We start from the raw sequence: 17,733 nt of genomic DNA, 5'->3' as shown, positions 1-17,733 counted from the left end.
TAAAATCGGAAAAAGCAACGTCTATGAAACAGTAGCCTGAGTGACGCCTTCGTTCACTATCTCAAGATGCTCAATGTCCGATGTCTTGCCAATTTCGTGGGATTTAATCTCCCGATTATCCTTATCATTGGGGTAGAAGTCAACCTTGCCATCTTTCTGGATGACATGCATCCTGTCCAGACAGAGACGGGCCCGGACATACGGATCGAGCTTCCAGTGGTTAACGCGCAGACGCTCCGCAAGGTAAGCCCGCTGACTCTCGGACGATTGAATTCGCGTCTTTTTCTTTGATTTGGCAGCTTCAACCCATTTTGATGTGGCAGTCAGAAACTCCTCCCCAATTTGCTCTCGCTCACGACATAGAGCATCCCGAGTCGTGGTATCCTCCATCAGGGCATTCTCATTCTCCTTGGGCTCAACATATTCATATTTCCATTTTTCATTGCCTCCTAGATCATCAACAAGCTGATCACGAGAAATGAACTTCGCGAGATCAGCTGCTGAGTTGGTGAAATTAACTTTAGCGGCAATATCCGGATCCATCCAGCCCCGAATGAGTCTCCAGATTCCTAAAGGTTAAAAGAGACCACATTCAGTTACAACTTCTCTTCGAAAACCAAGCCATTGATCAGGTTTCATTATCATTTACGCACCTGAAAAGACCCATGGTGCATTATGAATCAGCATAATTCCCAGAGACTCCGGATAGTTTGCCTCGAAGCATTTGAGAATGAACTTCACGGGAGGATACTCCTATATGAAAAGTTACCTTAGTGACTGAATGGCGGTTTGAAATATAAACAATAATGAAATAGTGGATTGTAACATACCATATTTGAGAGAGAAAACCCAGTCATGTCAAAAACAACTGCCTATAAGACGGTAAGCCCAAATTTCTTCTCGATAGTGGAGGAAGAAAACATACAGCGGTTTCAACAGGAGGAGTGAGTGTGAGCCTGACTGACTCAATTACATGGACAATATACCTCTCCAAAGTTTCCTCACTTTGAGCACCAGGTTTATGGAGCTGGACTCGAATAACAACAATAGGTCGACCCAATTTGTCGGTTCCATGAACATAACTTTTGCCCATACGCATTTGGGCCAAAAAGTCTTTGCCTGCCTTTTGCTCCGCAACATCCGCTGTATTTTGAGATTGCTTTAACGCATGAAGCTCGCCTTTTGCCAGCAGGTCATCGTCCACATGCATTTCCTTAACTCGCCAAACGATGGAGTCCATCATCATTGCAAATGCCTTTGGAACATCCCACTTTCGGGCCCGAAGAAATCGCAGGAGCATAGCATCGGGGTGATCATGTTTGAGGGTATCAAGAATTCCCTTTTGTAATTCGACAGGTGTGATGTCGGACAAGGCTTTCTGAACCATCTTAGTCTCATGGGCGCCAATACCAAGCCCTCGAAGATACGTGATGATCTTTTGCTGGTACAGCGAACTGGAAACGCCCGTGGTGCCCTTGTCGGAAATATTGCTCTGTGTCCGACCTAGTAGAGAGAGCCGCCGCTGCGGTTGTGATGGACCGGGATGCTCCTCGGCAAGATGACTGGAGAGTCCTTCCTGAGAGGACGTTTCGACTGCCTTCAGTAAGACTGTCCATAGTGTTTGTAGCTTTGCCTCCTGATCCTGATTCAAATTTCCCAAGAATCCTGACTTTGGTCCATCCGAAGCCATTTTCTGTGGTATGGCGAGAAGGCTTCTGGCTATTGAGTATTGTTGCTTTGGATGTAGATAATTCAGTGTGTTCAAACGGATCACCAGGCAAGGAAAGATTTACGAAAGTCTCCTTGGCCAAAAACTGCTTGTGATTATTTGAGTCGCAAAACGATCGAGAAGGTCAAGCAGGACGGGCTGTGGGTGCTAGCAGCCGGATAATATAGGACCTCTTGTGGTGGCTGATCCTCTCGTGATCCGATCTTCCCCAATCCACATGAAGCCCCTCAATCCCACTGCCCCGTAGTCTGCCTCGGTCCCCGCATTTCCCTAGATTTCTGGCGAACAGGGCCAATGCGCTCCTCTTATGGCCTCATAAGGGGCGATCGTAATCTGATCGAGGAAAAGGATCAACCATTCAACCCACCAGTTCCCCAGGTTTCACCAGTGAGTTGCCTTTATGGGGAACCTCGGGCCCTCGGTCGCAGATGAACCAACGGGAAAACACATGCAGTCAGCGTCACAAAATTGAGAACAACAGCGCGCTCCGAATCATTGGTCGCTTTAAACTATGAAGAAAAACTGCATATCCATAGGGCTATCTCTCCAGTTTGACTTTGGTAATTAACTAAAAGAGTTCGCTGGGGGCTTATGCTCAGAAGGTCGTCGAGCTAGGGCCATTGTCGGCCAACCCATTATCACGTGAGACTAAGTGTTTTAGGGGGGTTCGTAATCTCCAGCTGAAGATTTGGTGCTCCAAATGCGTTTTCACAAATAATATTGGCATCATGGGTATATCGACTAGGATCATGTGTGACTCATTATACCTGCCTGGTATGAAACGAAACCAAAGAAATTAATAACACAATATCTCGGATATAGGGAGGGTTTTTATTAGGGTGACTTCACATTGCCTACACTTTCTCACGTGATATCTATCCATAACGATATTACGGAGGGCTTTTTTCTTCCACAACTAAGCCTCAAATGGTCAGGTTCAGATTCTAATCGTCGATCTGAACGGGTATATTTCCGCAATTCCCAAAATTTGACCTAATCCTGACGTTTCGAGAGCCTAATAACACATTTTCGACCTAACTCTATATCGAAAATAAGAACATATTGAATACGGAGAAGACTCACATATCCATCTTGACTCTCAATCACGTATGTCATCCCTAGACCTAGCTTCCCAAGACAAAGATTTTGTAAATTAAATCGATAACGGGGGTCATAATCATCTTCGTAAGCTAGCAACTGAGATCTAGGACCAGCAAAAAAAAAAAGGGAAAAACAGGACAAATAACGTGAAATTAAAAGTGCAACTCGATGGTGGAGAGCCGAGTACGGAAAGCGTAACGTCAAATATCGCCCTCGGATGCTAAATAGGACATAATCTATTGAAATCAAGCTCTAGTGAAGTTAGTGAGGTACGCTTACAAAATTGCCTCCGACTTCTTAAGAGCAAGGTTGTTACTATACTAATTATAAAGAAGCATACGGATATTCCGGCTCAAACTGATACACCGTATATTTGCATGGATTATGTAAAGGGAAAACGTTAACGTAATTCACTAGCGAGCTGGCCACACTAGCGAGCTGGCCACCCTACCACCTACTACTTTTTGAAAACACTATTTTTCCACCAAAACGCTATATATTCGATTCAACTATCTAGTATTACATTGATTAATCTTATGCCCTATATTCCCACATCCAGAACACCGAAACACACGCCTAGTAGTAGGCTTAGCGCCTATAGTAGGCTGCTGAGCAAGCTCTGTATCATCGTTTTGAATAGCTTCAACGCTTGCTAGCAACGTTGATTCAAGAGATATAGATTCGCCGACCGTAGGATCTTGCTGCCTAGATATCTGGCGATTAGACCGTGTGCGTTTTTGACGCTTCTTCTCGTTGAATTAGCGTAAATCTTTAACTTCCTGTGCTAGAAGCGCTCCGCTATGCATCGCTAATTGGCACCCTTTTATCAATTGATCTAGCGCTCTCTCTGTAGGGCTTCCTAGCGACCGCGAGCGCTTGCCTAGTAGAGCTTTGATAGATGAAGCTTGCTTGCTAAGCTGCTTAATCGTATATAGCGTAGTAGGCACGAAAGCGCTACTCCTACTACTAGGCCTGCTTGCTGGTAGTGTAGGTGTTCGAAGCGATATATTAAGCTTCGATAGGACTCGGTCGGCATCTAGCGGAACTAGGCTAGCGCTGGCGAAGCTTGATTGTATAGTGCTAGGTAGGAAGGTTTCCTAGCGTGCTAGGGCGTAGGCTTCTAGGAAGTCGAGCTTGTCGATATGGTTATATTGTCATATGATATTGCAACATGAAGCTATTCCCAACTTCACGCCTCAGGTGTCAACTCGACACCTTATCGGTCAGGCTTCGGCATGACAGCCCCACGTCTCCCCAACAAGGATGCATGACCTACAAGACCCTGAGGGTTCGGTGCCCTTCCATTAGGGATTCGTGGACCCCTCTTCTCTGTAGCCTTTGCTTATCTCTGACACATGGGGGCCACGTCAGACCGCATGTTATAATGTGATCCATCGTCTTTGCTTGGTCATGTGGGAAAAGTGTTGAAGCTTGTACATAAATTGAGGATTATGGAGAGATCCATGATAGCAAGAAACAGTGTTTTGCTTTCCTTACTTGACGTTTATCTTCCTACCTAGTCGACAGGCTTTCTACCCTGTACAAGTAGTTATTCTCTAACATATATCCTAGGCGAGTTTGAGCCTTAATTAAGCGACCGTATAAGCGTTTTAGGATAGCAAAACATCCTATATCTAGCGGCTGCAGAAGATATAACGAATACGGTAGCATACAAAGTGGTATAATATTATTTTGCTAGCAGATTAGGTCGAATTATAGTGTTAGATAGCTTCTATAACTATCTAGTATCAATAAGCGATATTTACCTTACGTACGACTAGTAGTTGCTAGTATAAATAGCTTCTCTAGCTAACGTAGGCCTATATTATCGGTAGTCTAACCGTTCGGTGATACTTCGATTCGCTAGTCTTTCAGTAGGTTATCAAACCAGCTAGCAATCCAAACCTTCCCTTTGAATACTATACACGGCGGAAGCGAGTAGCCGGTTGCCGATATAGATTCAATTATTGTTACCTACTCCCGATTTCCAGGTTGTAGTAGAGGCTTCCGACCGTAGAATTCCTTTCGTGTAACAATTTTAGCTGTAGATATAAGGCCTATTGCAAAGCCAGTTTCATTAAAGTTATAGATATCGTTTGATTAGATCCCGTTTTCATTAATCGTACGCTCTACTAGTCTAAACTACGCGCGTAGACTAGTAGGATCTTCGTTTTGTGCACGTTGATAGTCGTAGCGTTTAGAGAATCGTGTACGAAGCTCTGATTATCGTTGAATATAGCGTGTTACCCAATTAAAACCGATCGAAGAAGACTAGTTATCACTACGCGTTGCTAGTAGAAGATTTGCTATATCTTTAATATGCGAAGGCCTAGGGGAAGCACCACGCGTATCAAGCGATAGTATCTACTAGCAAAGCGAATCCTCTTCTTCTTGTGTCAATTTATAGCTATTTGCGCGTGTCTCCTGGCGATTTGACACGCCTAATATACGCGTCTGTAAGGTAGAACGGGGCACATTGTAAACTGTTGCTGCTTTGCGTATAGATAGGGTTGTATTATTTTGAATAGCTTTGATAGCGAGTAGTATCCTACCCTCCCTATCTGGCGATTTTGAGCGTTTTTCAGAACGTTTTGGTGGCATAGTGCATAGTGGAAGATAGTAGGTGGAAGATAGAAGACGCGTTTGGATGGGGTGGCCAGCTCGCTAGTGTGGCCAGCTCGCTAGTGAATTACGTTAACTACTTATATCCCTTTGATAAAGCGAAGCGCCGTCTTACGGATAAAGATCTAGCGAAAATACACCTCTAGCTAATAGACTTTTCATAGGAGCTAGCAAAATTCCTATTTGACAAGATCGGGAAGCTTTATCCTGCTATAGCACATATTACTAAAGCACAAAGTATACGGTCGCAAATGATATCTTTTATCGATCGTAAGGACCGTAGTTACGATTTATTGAAGTAGTTAGCGGCATTCTACAAGGTACGTGCAAAGGTAGTTTATAAATCAGAGGGAAACAAGGGTAGCTCTAGAGGCAAGGAGTCTGTATACCTATATTTATTGTGAGGCTGCAAAACATAGTAGTAATACCTTGGGCCCTTTTATCTTTAATATGCCTATATAAATTAGCAAGATATACTCTTCTATGATTTTAATATTATCAGCGTGATCGATTGAGAATAGGCACAGACGGTTCTAGTGGGATCTTTCAATATATTGCTATAGGGCTTCGCTAATGTTATAGTAATAAGCAAGGCGAAAAAAAGAAATAAGACTATTGCCCGACATAAAAAGATTTCCCCACGACTATTGATTTAAATGAACCGAACACTAAACGAGAAACTAAAGATAAATAGGATGCTTTTGAGTGTCCCAAAGCAATAGTACCAGTCCAAAAAGAGCAGGGCTAGTAAGACTATTACATAGATCATTCTCGTTAACAGATAGTTTAGAGACGGGTTCTGCAATGAAATTTGTCCTAGTTACTCAATTTGAGAAGCTATTACTTAATCAAGAGATACCATTGAGATGCATAGACCTTGCCCTATACTGCCGGCCTTAGACGTGATATTCTTAAAGAACCTACTATTAGTGCCTTACACCGCCCCCCCCAACCCTTCCGGGTTGTGGGTGCGCCACGCACAGACTGCCAACCACACACAGACTGCCAATTTTTCGTATTTCCCCTATCTACTCTTGCATCCTACTAGTATCTATAAAGAAACCTAGCCCGTTCTGACGTGCTTCCTCTGCTCTATCTAATAATGCCTAGGATTCCTGTGTAGGATCTGGTGGTAGTGATATTCTATACGCTTTCTTCTACTGCTTCCTTACCCGCTTCCGCTCTGCCTCTGTTTCCTTCTTATTTCTTTTAGTAATAGAACGATTTGTATCTCTAATAGAGAGTACCCCTATTTTGCTAAGTAGTGTTTTAACCTAGCGCTTAGTGATTAGGCGCTGTAGTGGTTGTTAAGCTTCCCTAATCTTGCGAATAGTATCGTTCGCTAGATTTAGGTTCTCTATAGTAATCTTGTTATAATAAAATAACCGGTCAAGATTACGTTGCTACCTAGGTGTAAGATCTTCTTATTAATATCTAGTAATCTTCTTTTGATTCTTCTCTAGATCCTATATAGATCTAGGTAGCAATTAGTCGATACTAGAAGAAGATATAGGTAGTAGTGAAGGTATTATATAAAGCGGTTATAGATCTAGCGCTATAAGATCTAGGTAATCTTAGATAGGAAGGCTATTAATAACCTTTCTACTATCGACTAGATAGATCCCTCGATCTTTAAACGATTCACGAATAATTCGCTAGCTAAACGCTCTATTTCAAATATTACCGATTATTTAAAGGAACTCGGATCTTCTGATAGGGCTTCTACCCTAAAACGTGTAGTCGTTATTCGCTAAGCGGAAGTATTACTTATAGCTTAGAAACGGCTTACCGTCTAGCGGCTAGTAAAGATATATAGTATACGGTAGGAATCCTATAGGTAGGATATTATTCTCTTCGTAAAGGTATAGGAATTCGAATATAAGATACGAACTATAACTATCGAATATTAGGATACGTTTTTTACCCGATTTCGTATAGTCGTATATTAATTCTATAAAGAATTAAAGCTATTAAACTACTATACTATCGGTTATCTAACCGTTTAGCGATAGAGTAATAGTAGTTCTTAGTAGACATCTTCAAAGCCCACCAGCGGGCCTAAGGTCGGGCCTAAAGCCTAGCCCGACGTAGGCTTTAGGCCTAAACCTTAGGCCTAAGCCCGACTACTAGGCCCACGTCGGGCCCCTAATAGGCCCCCGATAAAGCCTATCTTTATATAAAATCAAGGTCTTAGCGTTTATAATTTCGCTTAATTATTAAAATTAAATACTATATCTAACAATTATTATAGTTATATCTTAAAGAATACTATTAGCACTTACTAAGAAATAGGTAAGTTTAGGAAATCTCTCTAAATTCTATATTAGAGTTGCTTATTTTATTTTAATTACTACGAAAGAGCGAATTTCTATCGTGTTAGGCGGTTCCTATTAGTAAAGGGATAATCTTCTATATAAAGTTATTAATATATATATATAGTAGTCCTTATAGTATATACCTTAATCTAGTATATATAACTTTCTAACTATAGTTAAAAAATTACTTTTATAATTATACTAGTCTATAGCTAACTTTTCTAACCGCTATTAGAATATTAGTAGTTATTATTATTAAGGATAGTAATAGGCCTAAATATATAAGCGATTTTTAACCCTACTATTTTAACTATAGTTAGAAAAGTAAGTAGGAAAGAACTATAGAGTTTAGGTCTTAGCCTAAGGTCTAAAAGCTTTTAGTTGAAAATTTTTTAGGGTTATTAGGGCTCGATAGGCTAGGAATAGGCTTTATATAGGCTTTTATAGGCTTTTGTAGGCTTTATATAGGCTTTCGTAGGCTTTCGTAGGCTTTATATAGGCTTTTATAGGCTTTCGTAGGCTTTATACGGGCTTTTATAGGCTTTCGTAGGCTTTATACGGGCTTTCGTAGGCTTATATAGGCTTTATATAGGCTTTCGTAGGCTTTTATAGGCTCTAATAGGCTAGACTTACGTAAGTTACTCTTCCTATCTAATAAGATTCTTATATTATTATAGCCCTATCTTTAAAGCTATACCTATTTACTCTTACTCTTATAAAGTATACTCTTACTTCTCCTCTTAGTATACTACTTTTTTCTACTTTATCTTCTTACCTAAACTAAATAATATCTTAGAGCTAGAACTCTAATCTCCTATTATCCCTATATAATAAGGAGATTAATTACCTACTATACCTTAATAATTTATAATTACTTATAAACCTATCTATATCTTATTATACCTTAGACGCTAATAATATATTATTCCTCCGACTAGTAGTTCCTCTTACTATTCTATTAATACTTAAGTATATTAGTCCTAGTTAAAGAAAGGCTTATATTCTCTATAATATTATATCTTATAATAACTATATCAAGTAGTAGCTCTAAACTAATTATAGGATAAAGAGTAAGATTAACTAGGACTCTAACTATCTCTCCGATTATTAGAAATATTTTAATTAAGTTATATATAGTATAGATAGCGTACTAAAGGTTATATATAAATAATACCGCTAAATTCTTAAGTATCCTTACTCGAAAAAGAAGTAGAGCTAAGGAAGGAAGACTAGCTATAGTCTATCTATAATAGTAAGATATCTAAAGACTACTAGCTATTTATAATTAGATAGCTACTAAGATAGGGAAATTTCTTAGTTTTTATAATAAAAGGTATAGTATAGAGCCTTAAACTCTTAAGAGTATAACTAAATATTACTAGGATACTACCTAGACTAATACCCTATTCTCTTAACTAAAGTAGGAAGAGACGATTTTATTCTTTCTTTCTATAAATCGTCTTCTATTTACCCTTATTAAGTACCTAACCTTTCTAAGCCTAATTAAGATAGCTTAGACTATAGGATTCTATCCTTCTATTCTATCTTCTATTATAGTTCGTCGCTACCTTAAAATACTAGTAAAGAACTAATACTAAGATATCCTTCGAATACTTCCTCTATAATCTAAGATTTTAATTATACTTAATTATTAGATATTACTATTTACTTAAGTATTTATAGCTATTACTAGTTATTTTATTAATATAGACTAGGTCTATCGAGAGGTTCTCCTTAGTTTTAAGCTACTCTATAGTCTATATACTAGTTTAAATCTAAGTACTATTCTTTTAGAGATACTTATAGAGTACGAGATTTAAGACCGAGTTTTCGGACTTATAACTAATAATATATTAAATAATAAGACTCTAGTTAAGTCTCTTTAATAAGCTTTATCTAATAATATAAAACTTATTCGAACCCTCTATCTTACTTATATTATCTAATTAAGTCTAAATTAGCTACTAGATTATCTAAATATAGTCCCTCTAAATAATACTATAGAAACTATCTAGACCGACCGATAGTTATTAGTAGCTAAGGCTAATACGCGATATTAAAACTAGAGTATTTTATCTACTCTTAAGAAGGTCTAATTTCTTACTATCTATATTAATATAAGCCTTTAGTATCGAGAGATATTCTATAATCTCTAACCTAATAAACTAAAGCTTTTTCTAATTTAAAATATTAGAATATACTAGAATTTAACCTTTCTTATACTTTATTAAGCTAAGCGACTTTACTAAATATTTAGTCTATTTTATATAGATTATAACTACGAAGAGATATTACTAAGCGATAAAGAATAACGTATTCCACAAGCGAGCCGCGCACATAAGCGAGCCGCGCACCCTATCGAAAACGCGTCTTCCATCTTCTACCTACTATCTTCCACCACACACTATGCTACCAAAACGTTCTGAAAAGCGCTCAAAATCGCTAGATAGGGAGGGTAGGATACTATTTGCAATTGCTACTATTCAAAAGGATCCTACCCTATCTATACGCAAAGTAGTAGCTATTTATAACGTGCTATAGAGCACGCTTCGCGACCGTATAAAAGGCGCTCTAAATCGCTAGGAAACACGTGTAAATAGTCATAAATTAACATAGGAAGAAGAGGATTCGCTTTGCTAGTAGATACTATCGCTAGATAAGCGAGGAGTATCTCCTAGGCCTTCGCATATTCGAGATATAGTAAATCTTCTACTAGTATCACGCGGTAATACTATACCTTCTACTATAGGTGTAAATTAGGCTTCTAATTATATTAGGCGTCGACTAGAGCTCTACACACGATTCTCTAGACGCTACGACTATCAACGTACGCAAAACGAAGACCTAGCAAGCCTACGCGCGTAGTTTAGGCTTGTTGAATTAACAATCAACGATAACGGTATCCTTCCTAACGATATCTATAACTTTAATAAAACCGGCTTTGCAATAGGCTTGATAGCGACTAGTAGAGTTGTTACACGGAAGGATCTATACGGTCGGAAAGCTCTTCTATAACTAGGAAATCGGGAGTAGGTTACAACAATTGAATCTATATTAGTAACCGGCTACTCGCTTCCGCTGTGTATAGTATTTAAAGGGAAGGTTTATATTCAAAGCTAGTTTAATAACCTTCCTAGTGATTAGCGATTTGAAATATCACTAAATAGTTAGACTACCGATAATATAGGCCTACGTTAGCTAGAGAAGCTCTTTATACTAGCAACTACTAGTCGTACGTAAGGCAAATATCGCTTGTTGATACTAGATAGTTATAGTAGTTATCTAATACTACAATTCGACCTAATCTGCTAGCAAAACAACGTTATACCACTTTGTATACTACCGTATTTATCGTATCTTCTACAACTGCTAGATATAGGATGTTTTGCTATCCTAAAACGCTCATACGGTCGCTTAATTAAGGCCTAAACCCGCTTCGGCTATAACTATATTAATAAGCTCGACTTCCTAGAATCCTACGCCCTAGCACGCTAGGAAGCCTTCCTACCTAGCACGATTCAATCAAGCTTTGCTAGCGCCGGCCTAGTTCCGCTAGATACCGAGCGAGTCCTATCGAAGCTTAATATATCGCTTCAAACACCAACACCTACTACTAGTAGGCCTAGTAGTAGGAGTAGTGCTTTCGTGCCTACTACGCCTTATACGATTAAGCAGCTTAGCAAGCAAGCTTCATCTATCAAAGCTCTACTATATAGGCGCTCGCGGTCGCTAGGAAGCCCTAGTCAGCGAGCGCTAGATTAATTGATCAAAGGGTGCTAATTAGCGATGCATAACGGAGCGCTTCTAGCATAGGAAGTAAAGGATTTACGCCGTTCCAACGAGAAGAAGCGTTAAAAACGCAAACGTTCTACTCGCTAGATAGCTAGGTAGGAAGGTTCTACGGTAGCGAATCTATATCACTAGTTTCAACGCTGCTAGTAAGCGTTGAAGCTATTCAAAACGATAATACAGAGCTTGCTTAGCAGCCTACCGAGGGCGCTAAGCCTACTACCAAGCGGGTGTTTCGGTGTTCTAAATGTAATACTATAGGGCATAGGATTAGCTAGTGCCCTACTAAATAGTTTGAATGAATATCTAGTGTTATGGTGGAAAAATAGTGTTTTCAAAAAGTAGTGGTTGGTAGGGTGCGCGGCTCGCTTATGTGCGCGGCTCGCTTATGGAATACGTTAGCGTTAAATTAACTCCCTTCTTTATCTAACTAAGCTATTCTTCCTTTATATTACTAAGCTTTTAAAGACTCGGGATATAATAGTATATCTAGTCTTTAAGATATATAATATACTTTTCGGCTATCTAGAGAAATTAATTAGCTAGCTTAAGCGAAAGAGGATTCTATAGAAAGTCTAGATATTAAAGGCGCTAGAAGCTAGTCGGTAAAAGCTTAATAAATACTACTCTAAGATAGATAGTACCTATAGCTATCTCTACGCGATAAGTATAATACTTACCCTAGATAATAAATTCTAATTCTTCCTAACTAATAACTAGGATAAAAAATAGCGAGATACTTATCGGGATATATTCTAGGAAGCTCTAGCTTCTTATTAGTAATATCTAATAAATACCTAAGGCTTAACGAGTTATTATATAACTATATAACTTAGCTTAGAGCTAAGCAAGTTATTAAAAGGATATAAATAGTAGGCGAAGCTAGTAAAGCTAGTAGTTAATAAAGTAACTTAATATCTAGATAGTAGTATATTAATTATCCTCTTATAGTTACTTAATACTAACTTATACTAGATACTATTAAAATTAAGCCTCTTCCCTTTTAGAGGGATAACTAAGCTTGTTTTCCTATAGTCGTATTACTTATATAAGATATCCTTATAGTTCTAGCTATAGACGTAGATATCGAGAGACTCTTTAATACTACCTAGGATCTTTATTATTATTATCGTAGTTAGATAAAGTCTAAGATAATTAAGGAACTAATAATATTCCTTTATATATTAAGGTTTAATCTTAAATAGTAAGGACTAGAGGAGTTAAGGAAGTACTTTATATATAAGGAGATTAAAATATATAGGGAAGAGAAAGATAAGATCTTAGAGGATATTAAGGGTAATAAGATTAGTAATACTAAGGAATAGGAAGAAGAGGATAAGGAAAGGGATAATTCTAAGCTATAGCTACTAGAACTTAATACCTAATAGCGCTTATTAGGAAGAAAGCGGAAGATAAGGGAAGATAATAATTTTTAGTATTATTAATTAGTCTATTCTATTCTATTCCTTATCCTACTACCCTACTTTTCTAATAGTAGTTAAAAATTATATATATATTCAGGTCTACTCTAATTATAATCCTACTACCCTAGATTTCTAACTGTAGTTAGAAATCTAGACTATAAAATAGGCCTAAATATAGAAGTAATTTCTTAACTATAGTTAGAAATATAGGTAGTGCTATATAGCGGTATCCTAGATACTAAAAAAAATAGATAAAATTTATATAAATTATAAAGTAGGAAGGAAGGCTTATATTTATAGTGTTTACTTAATATTAGGGGCCTACGCGGGCCCCTAACGTAGGCCCTAGGCCTATAAATTAGGCCTAAAGCCCGACGTAGGCTCTAACTTTAGGCCTAAAACCCGGCCTACGCGTGGGTTAGGCTATGGTCGGGTTTAGGCTTTCGTGGGCCCTGAAGATGTCTAGTTCTTAGTAGTAGGTTCTCTATTTAATTAAACTAAGATTCTATAAAGATACTATTACCTTTAAAGATAAACTAGGGTTCTAACTGCTACCCGTCGGCAGCTATACACTCGATAGACGTAATATTTTCGCCTTAGTCTAGCTAAGGAAGGTCTACTACCTTACTACTACTACTACTACTAGTAGTAGTAGTAGATATAACGTTTCTAGACCTTTCTTCGCCTAGTTGAAAGCCGTATTTATAGACCTCGGCACGACCCTCGCGAGGGTCCAAGACTTAGACCCTCGACCCGACCCTCGCGAGGGTCGGGTCTAAACCTTATAAGGGTTACCCGACCCGCGACCCTCGCCTACCCTTATACGGGTTACCCTTAGCGACCCTTAGCGACCCTTATTTTCATAAAATTTTAACGCTTTTCCTAATCAGGATGCATAATTTTACTAAATAATCTTAGTTAAATATTATTATTTATAGCTGTTTTAGTATTATAATCAAGATTATAGTTTAAATCGAAGGAATTAAATTAAAATCTTTATAAACTTTTTTGAAATTCAATTAATCTTAAGCTTATATAGTAAGGAATATTCTATCCTAGTTGAAGTAGGTATATTTATTATATATATAACCGCTATTAAGAGAGATATATATATCTCTATCCTGCTATTTAGGATTTTCTAACTATAGTTAAAATTAGAAATACTTATATATAAAAGACTATCCTATAGCCTATATTTCTAACTACGGTTAGAAATATAGGGTAGAAGAGGGTTAGGATAATAGATATTAGATAACTCTACTAACTCTTCTATCCTCTCGACGATATTTTTGACTATAGTTAGAAAACTAGGGTAGGTAGAAGAATTCGCTAAGGATCCTAAGGGTCGGTAAGGGTTAGTAAGGGTTACCCGCGGGTAACCCGCGGGTAACCCTTACCGACCCTTAGGACCTAGCTAATTAGAAGATATATACTAGTCTAAATAGGTTATATTATAATATATCGACTCTAATCCTATACGCTATCGTAGAGATCCTATTACTCCCCTTTATTACTACGAATTCCTTTCACTTTTATTAATCCTTTTATAAGTTCTCTATTTCCCCTACCCTTACTATATCTTAGTACTCTAGATTCCCCTCCTCGTCCGTCTACGAGGAGGATACTTTAGATCTATTTTATCTTAATTTTCCTAATAAAGCGTACTTAGTAACACTAGAGCCCTCTAGAAGCTACTTAGCCTCGGTTATTAGCTCTAATCTTCTTTTAATACTACTACCTATCCCGGACTCCCTTACCCGTATAGGTCGAAATAAAGTATATATCCTTTATTCTATAATATCTAAAGATACGTTTATTACCTAGTAGTTAAAAATAGATTATAGAATAAAGAAAAGGATTAACTAGGATATAAACTACTAATCTAAGGCCTAGAAATACATAACGTTTCAAAAGTCTGTTCCGATCCCCACTTTCACCACCCCAACATCAAATATATATATCTATTACACTACACACCACACCACCATCTTTCTAGATATATAGTTCTAGTAAAAAGTTTTAAATTCGGGTAGGGTTAGACTCGCTTAGCAACCACTAATATTTTGTATAATAACCCTTAACCCTCCGCACAGCTTCTAGTCTTCTTCCCATCCCTAAAATCAACCTATCTATCTTCCTCTATTCTAATGCCTCCTAAGCTTCTATAATACATCTTCTAAAATAGCGCTAATCCTCCTCAGACTTTCCTATATCTATAAGCTCAGGATGCAACTCAAAAAGCTTCAGTTTTAACCATCTCCAAACAGGTTCTATCGGGTTTAAATCAGGTAAGTGCGGAGGCTAATCTTCTACCCAAATTCTATGTCTTTCAAACCACTCTTGTGTCAGCTTTGCAATATAAATCCTAGCATTATCTTGTTGGAATATAATCCCCGGCCTATATATAGGTAGAAGACCTTCTTCTAACGCTTCTAGATAGGATTTTGTTGTATAACCTCGCTTCCGACCGTTAGATTCCTCTCGTTCCATTATAACAAGCTTCGATCGACTACTAAGCCAGATAGCACCCTAAACTATCTGTGAAATATCTTTAATATGAACCTGCTTGTTAATAAGATCACGCCTATAGGCCTTAGAAGCAAATCTCCAGCACTATTTAGGCCCAGAATTCGACGTTCTTTGAATAGAACACTCATCTGAAAATATCCATTTTTCAACCCTTGAAGTATTAGTTATCTTCCGCTATTTTAACACAAAATATCGTCGTTTTAAAGCAGTCTGAAGCCCTAAAGGAATCTTCTTTTTTAATAAACGTTTAGCAAGTCGGAATTAGCGAAGAACTCGACAAATTGTTGACCGAGAAGGATAACTAGGTAAGCAGGCTGATAGCTGTTTATAGGTCCAAAAAGGATGCCGGCGAGCTTGCAAATATAGGAAGGTGCAATCACGCCTACTAAGCTTCCTAGGCCTACCTGAACGAGGCGCTGAATCGAAGGTGTAGTCGTTTTAGTAGCGTTTAAAGATGTTATATATAGTCTTGACCGAGCACCTAAAATCCTATGCTAGCTGAGCACGTGAAATATCACCCTTTCTAATAGCATATACAATAGCTTGACGTTGAGCAGGGGTTAACTCACCATTTTTCTTGCGATTACCACCAAAATCGGGGTGCCTAGATGCCATCTAGGTGGTTGTAGAAGGAAAGAAAAATTATATATAGGTGGTTGGTGTGGTGATGGAAAGTGGGGATCGGAACAGACTTTTGAAACACTACTATACTTCGAATAGGTAGTAGACGAAAAAACTAGGAAGCCTAGAGTAATATATAATTAATATATTACTATTCTTAAGTATCCTAGTACTTATCGCTATAGAATATCTTTAATAAATAAGTATATAAAGAAGGTTAACTACTAGAAGGTAGTATATATAATACTAAATATTAGATAGATAATCGAGAATATAGTATATAATATATTAATTATCCTATCTAAGATACTTATTTTTCTAGGTAAAGTTTTCTCTGAAAGCTTTAGTCTTTACTTAGGAAGAGTAGGAATATAAGCTTTTAAACTTACTCGCTCTATTACGACTCCTATTTTAATTTATTAAGTACTAGTAATTTTATAATATTATTAATTATACTCGCCTTACCCTAAGGAGTCTAGAAATCCCTTCCTCTAAAATAATTCGAACCCGGCTACGAGACTTTATAAAGGAGTAATAACTAAGTATTCTTCGAAAACTACCTTTAGATTTAAAGCTCTTACTTATACTAGACTATTAGACCTCTCCTTTTCGGTAGTCTTTTATAGTAGTAACCGGCTACTTCCTTAACTAGGACTAGGAATACTAAGAGATCCTTTTAGGATTCGAGCCTCTCTCTAGGACGTACTTAGGTATAAATCTAAGCGATATACTTATAAACCTTCTCTAATAATATAAGATTATAGATCGAGTTCTTATAATAACGACAGATAATACGTCTAATAATAATATAATAATAGCTAGTATATAGGAGTTAATCTAGTTACTAGAGCTTTATAATAGCTTAACTATTATATATATTCTATATATTACCTATATAATTTAACTAAGCTTGAAAGATCTCCTTAGTTAGATAAAAGTAAACCTAAGGAACGAAATAGCTAAGACTAAATAGTCTAAAGTCCGGATCTAGTCTCTTCGTGTAAAGTAGAAGAGGAAAGAGATTATTAATACTTTAAATAAGGTATAAGCTTAATATATATATCTCTCGTATCTTCTAACCTATTACTAGATACAGAGCCTAGCTATCTATATTAACGCTAGTCTATAGCGTCGAGAGGCCTTTTATAATCTCTAAAAAGAAGAGCTAAAGCTTATACCGATCTAGGATATTATAACTTACTAGAATTTAATATTCTTAATACTACGCTATATAAAACGTCTTTAGTCTATATTCGATATATTTTATATTTAATATAACTAAGACTACTTTATACTTAGTATAGAAGAATAGCGCTAAATCGAGTATCTTCTCTAGATTACCTAGCCTTTCTTTTAATTTACTACTCTACTCTCTAAGATAAGAGACGTAAGTATTTATCTTATATTTAGTATCTATAATAAGCTTTTTAATTATCTAGAAAAGTCTATTTAGAAGCTATAGTAGAAAAAGGTTCCTTAGAAGTAGTTAATACTTACTACTCTAAATTCAGCTAAAAGTAAGCTTTCTTAATACTATAGTATAACTAATTAAATCTATAGTAATCTATATACTATCGGTATAATAATTTCTCCTTAATAGAAG

The 17,733-nt window shown here is 37.2% G+C and overlaps 1 protein-coding gene across 1 annotated transcript; it reads right to left on the bottom strand.

The window, feature by feature from the left end:
- Positions 1–21: 21 nt before the first annotated feature.
- N7462_010982 (CRAL-TRIO domain-containing protein) lies at positions 22–1,690 on the bottom strand (the record flags this gene model as incomplete). The annotated part of the gene is made up of 4 exons (XM_057082696.1): positions 22–569; positions 654–753; positions 831–872; positions 926–1,690. The coding sequence occupies 4 exons, from the start codon at positions 1,688–1,690 to the stop codon at positions 22–24; spliced, it is 1,455 nt and encodes a 484-aa protein (XP_056928051.1).
- Between the last annotated feature and the right edge of the window lie 16,043 nt (positions 1,691–17,733).

Source organism: Penicillium macrosclerotiorum (assembly GCF_028827735.1).
Source record: "Penicillium macrosclerotiorum strain IBT 26536 chromosome Unknown utg000011l_segment0_segment0, whole genome shotgun sequence".
In the NCBI taxonomy this organism is placed as follows: Eukaryota; Fungi; Ascomycota; class Eurotiomycetes; order Eurotiales; family Aspergillaceae; genus Penicillium; species Penicillium macrosclerotiorum.
Note: the sequence above shows the minus strand (reverse complement) of the source record. Positions and strands in the feature narration are given on the sequence as shown.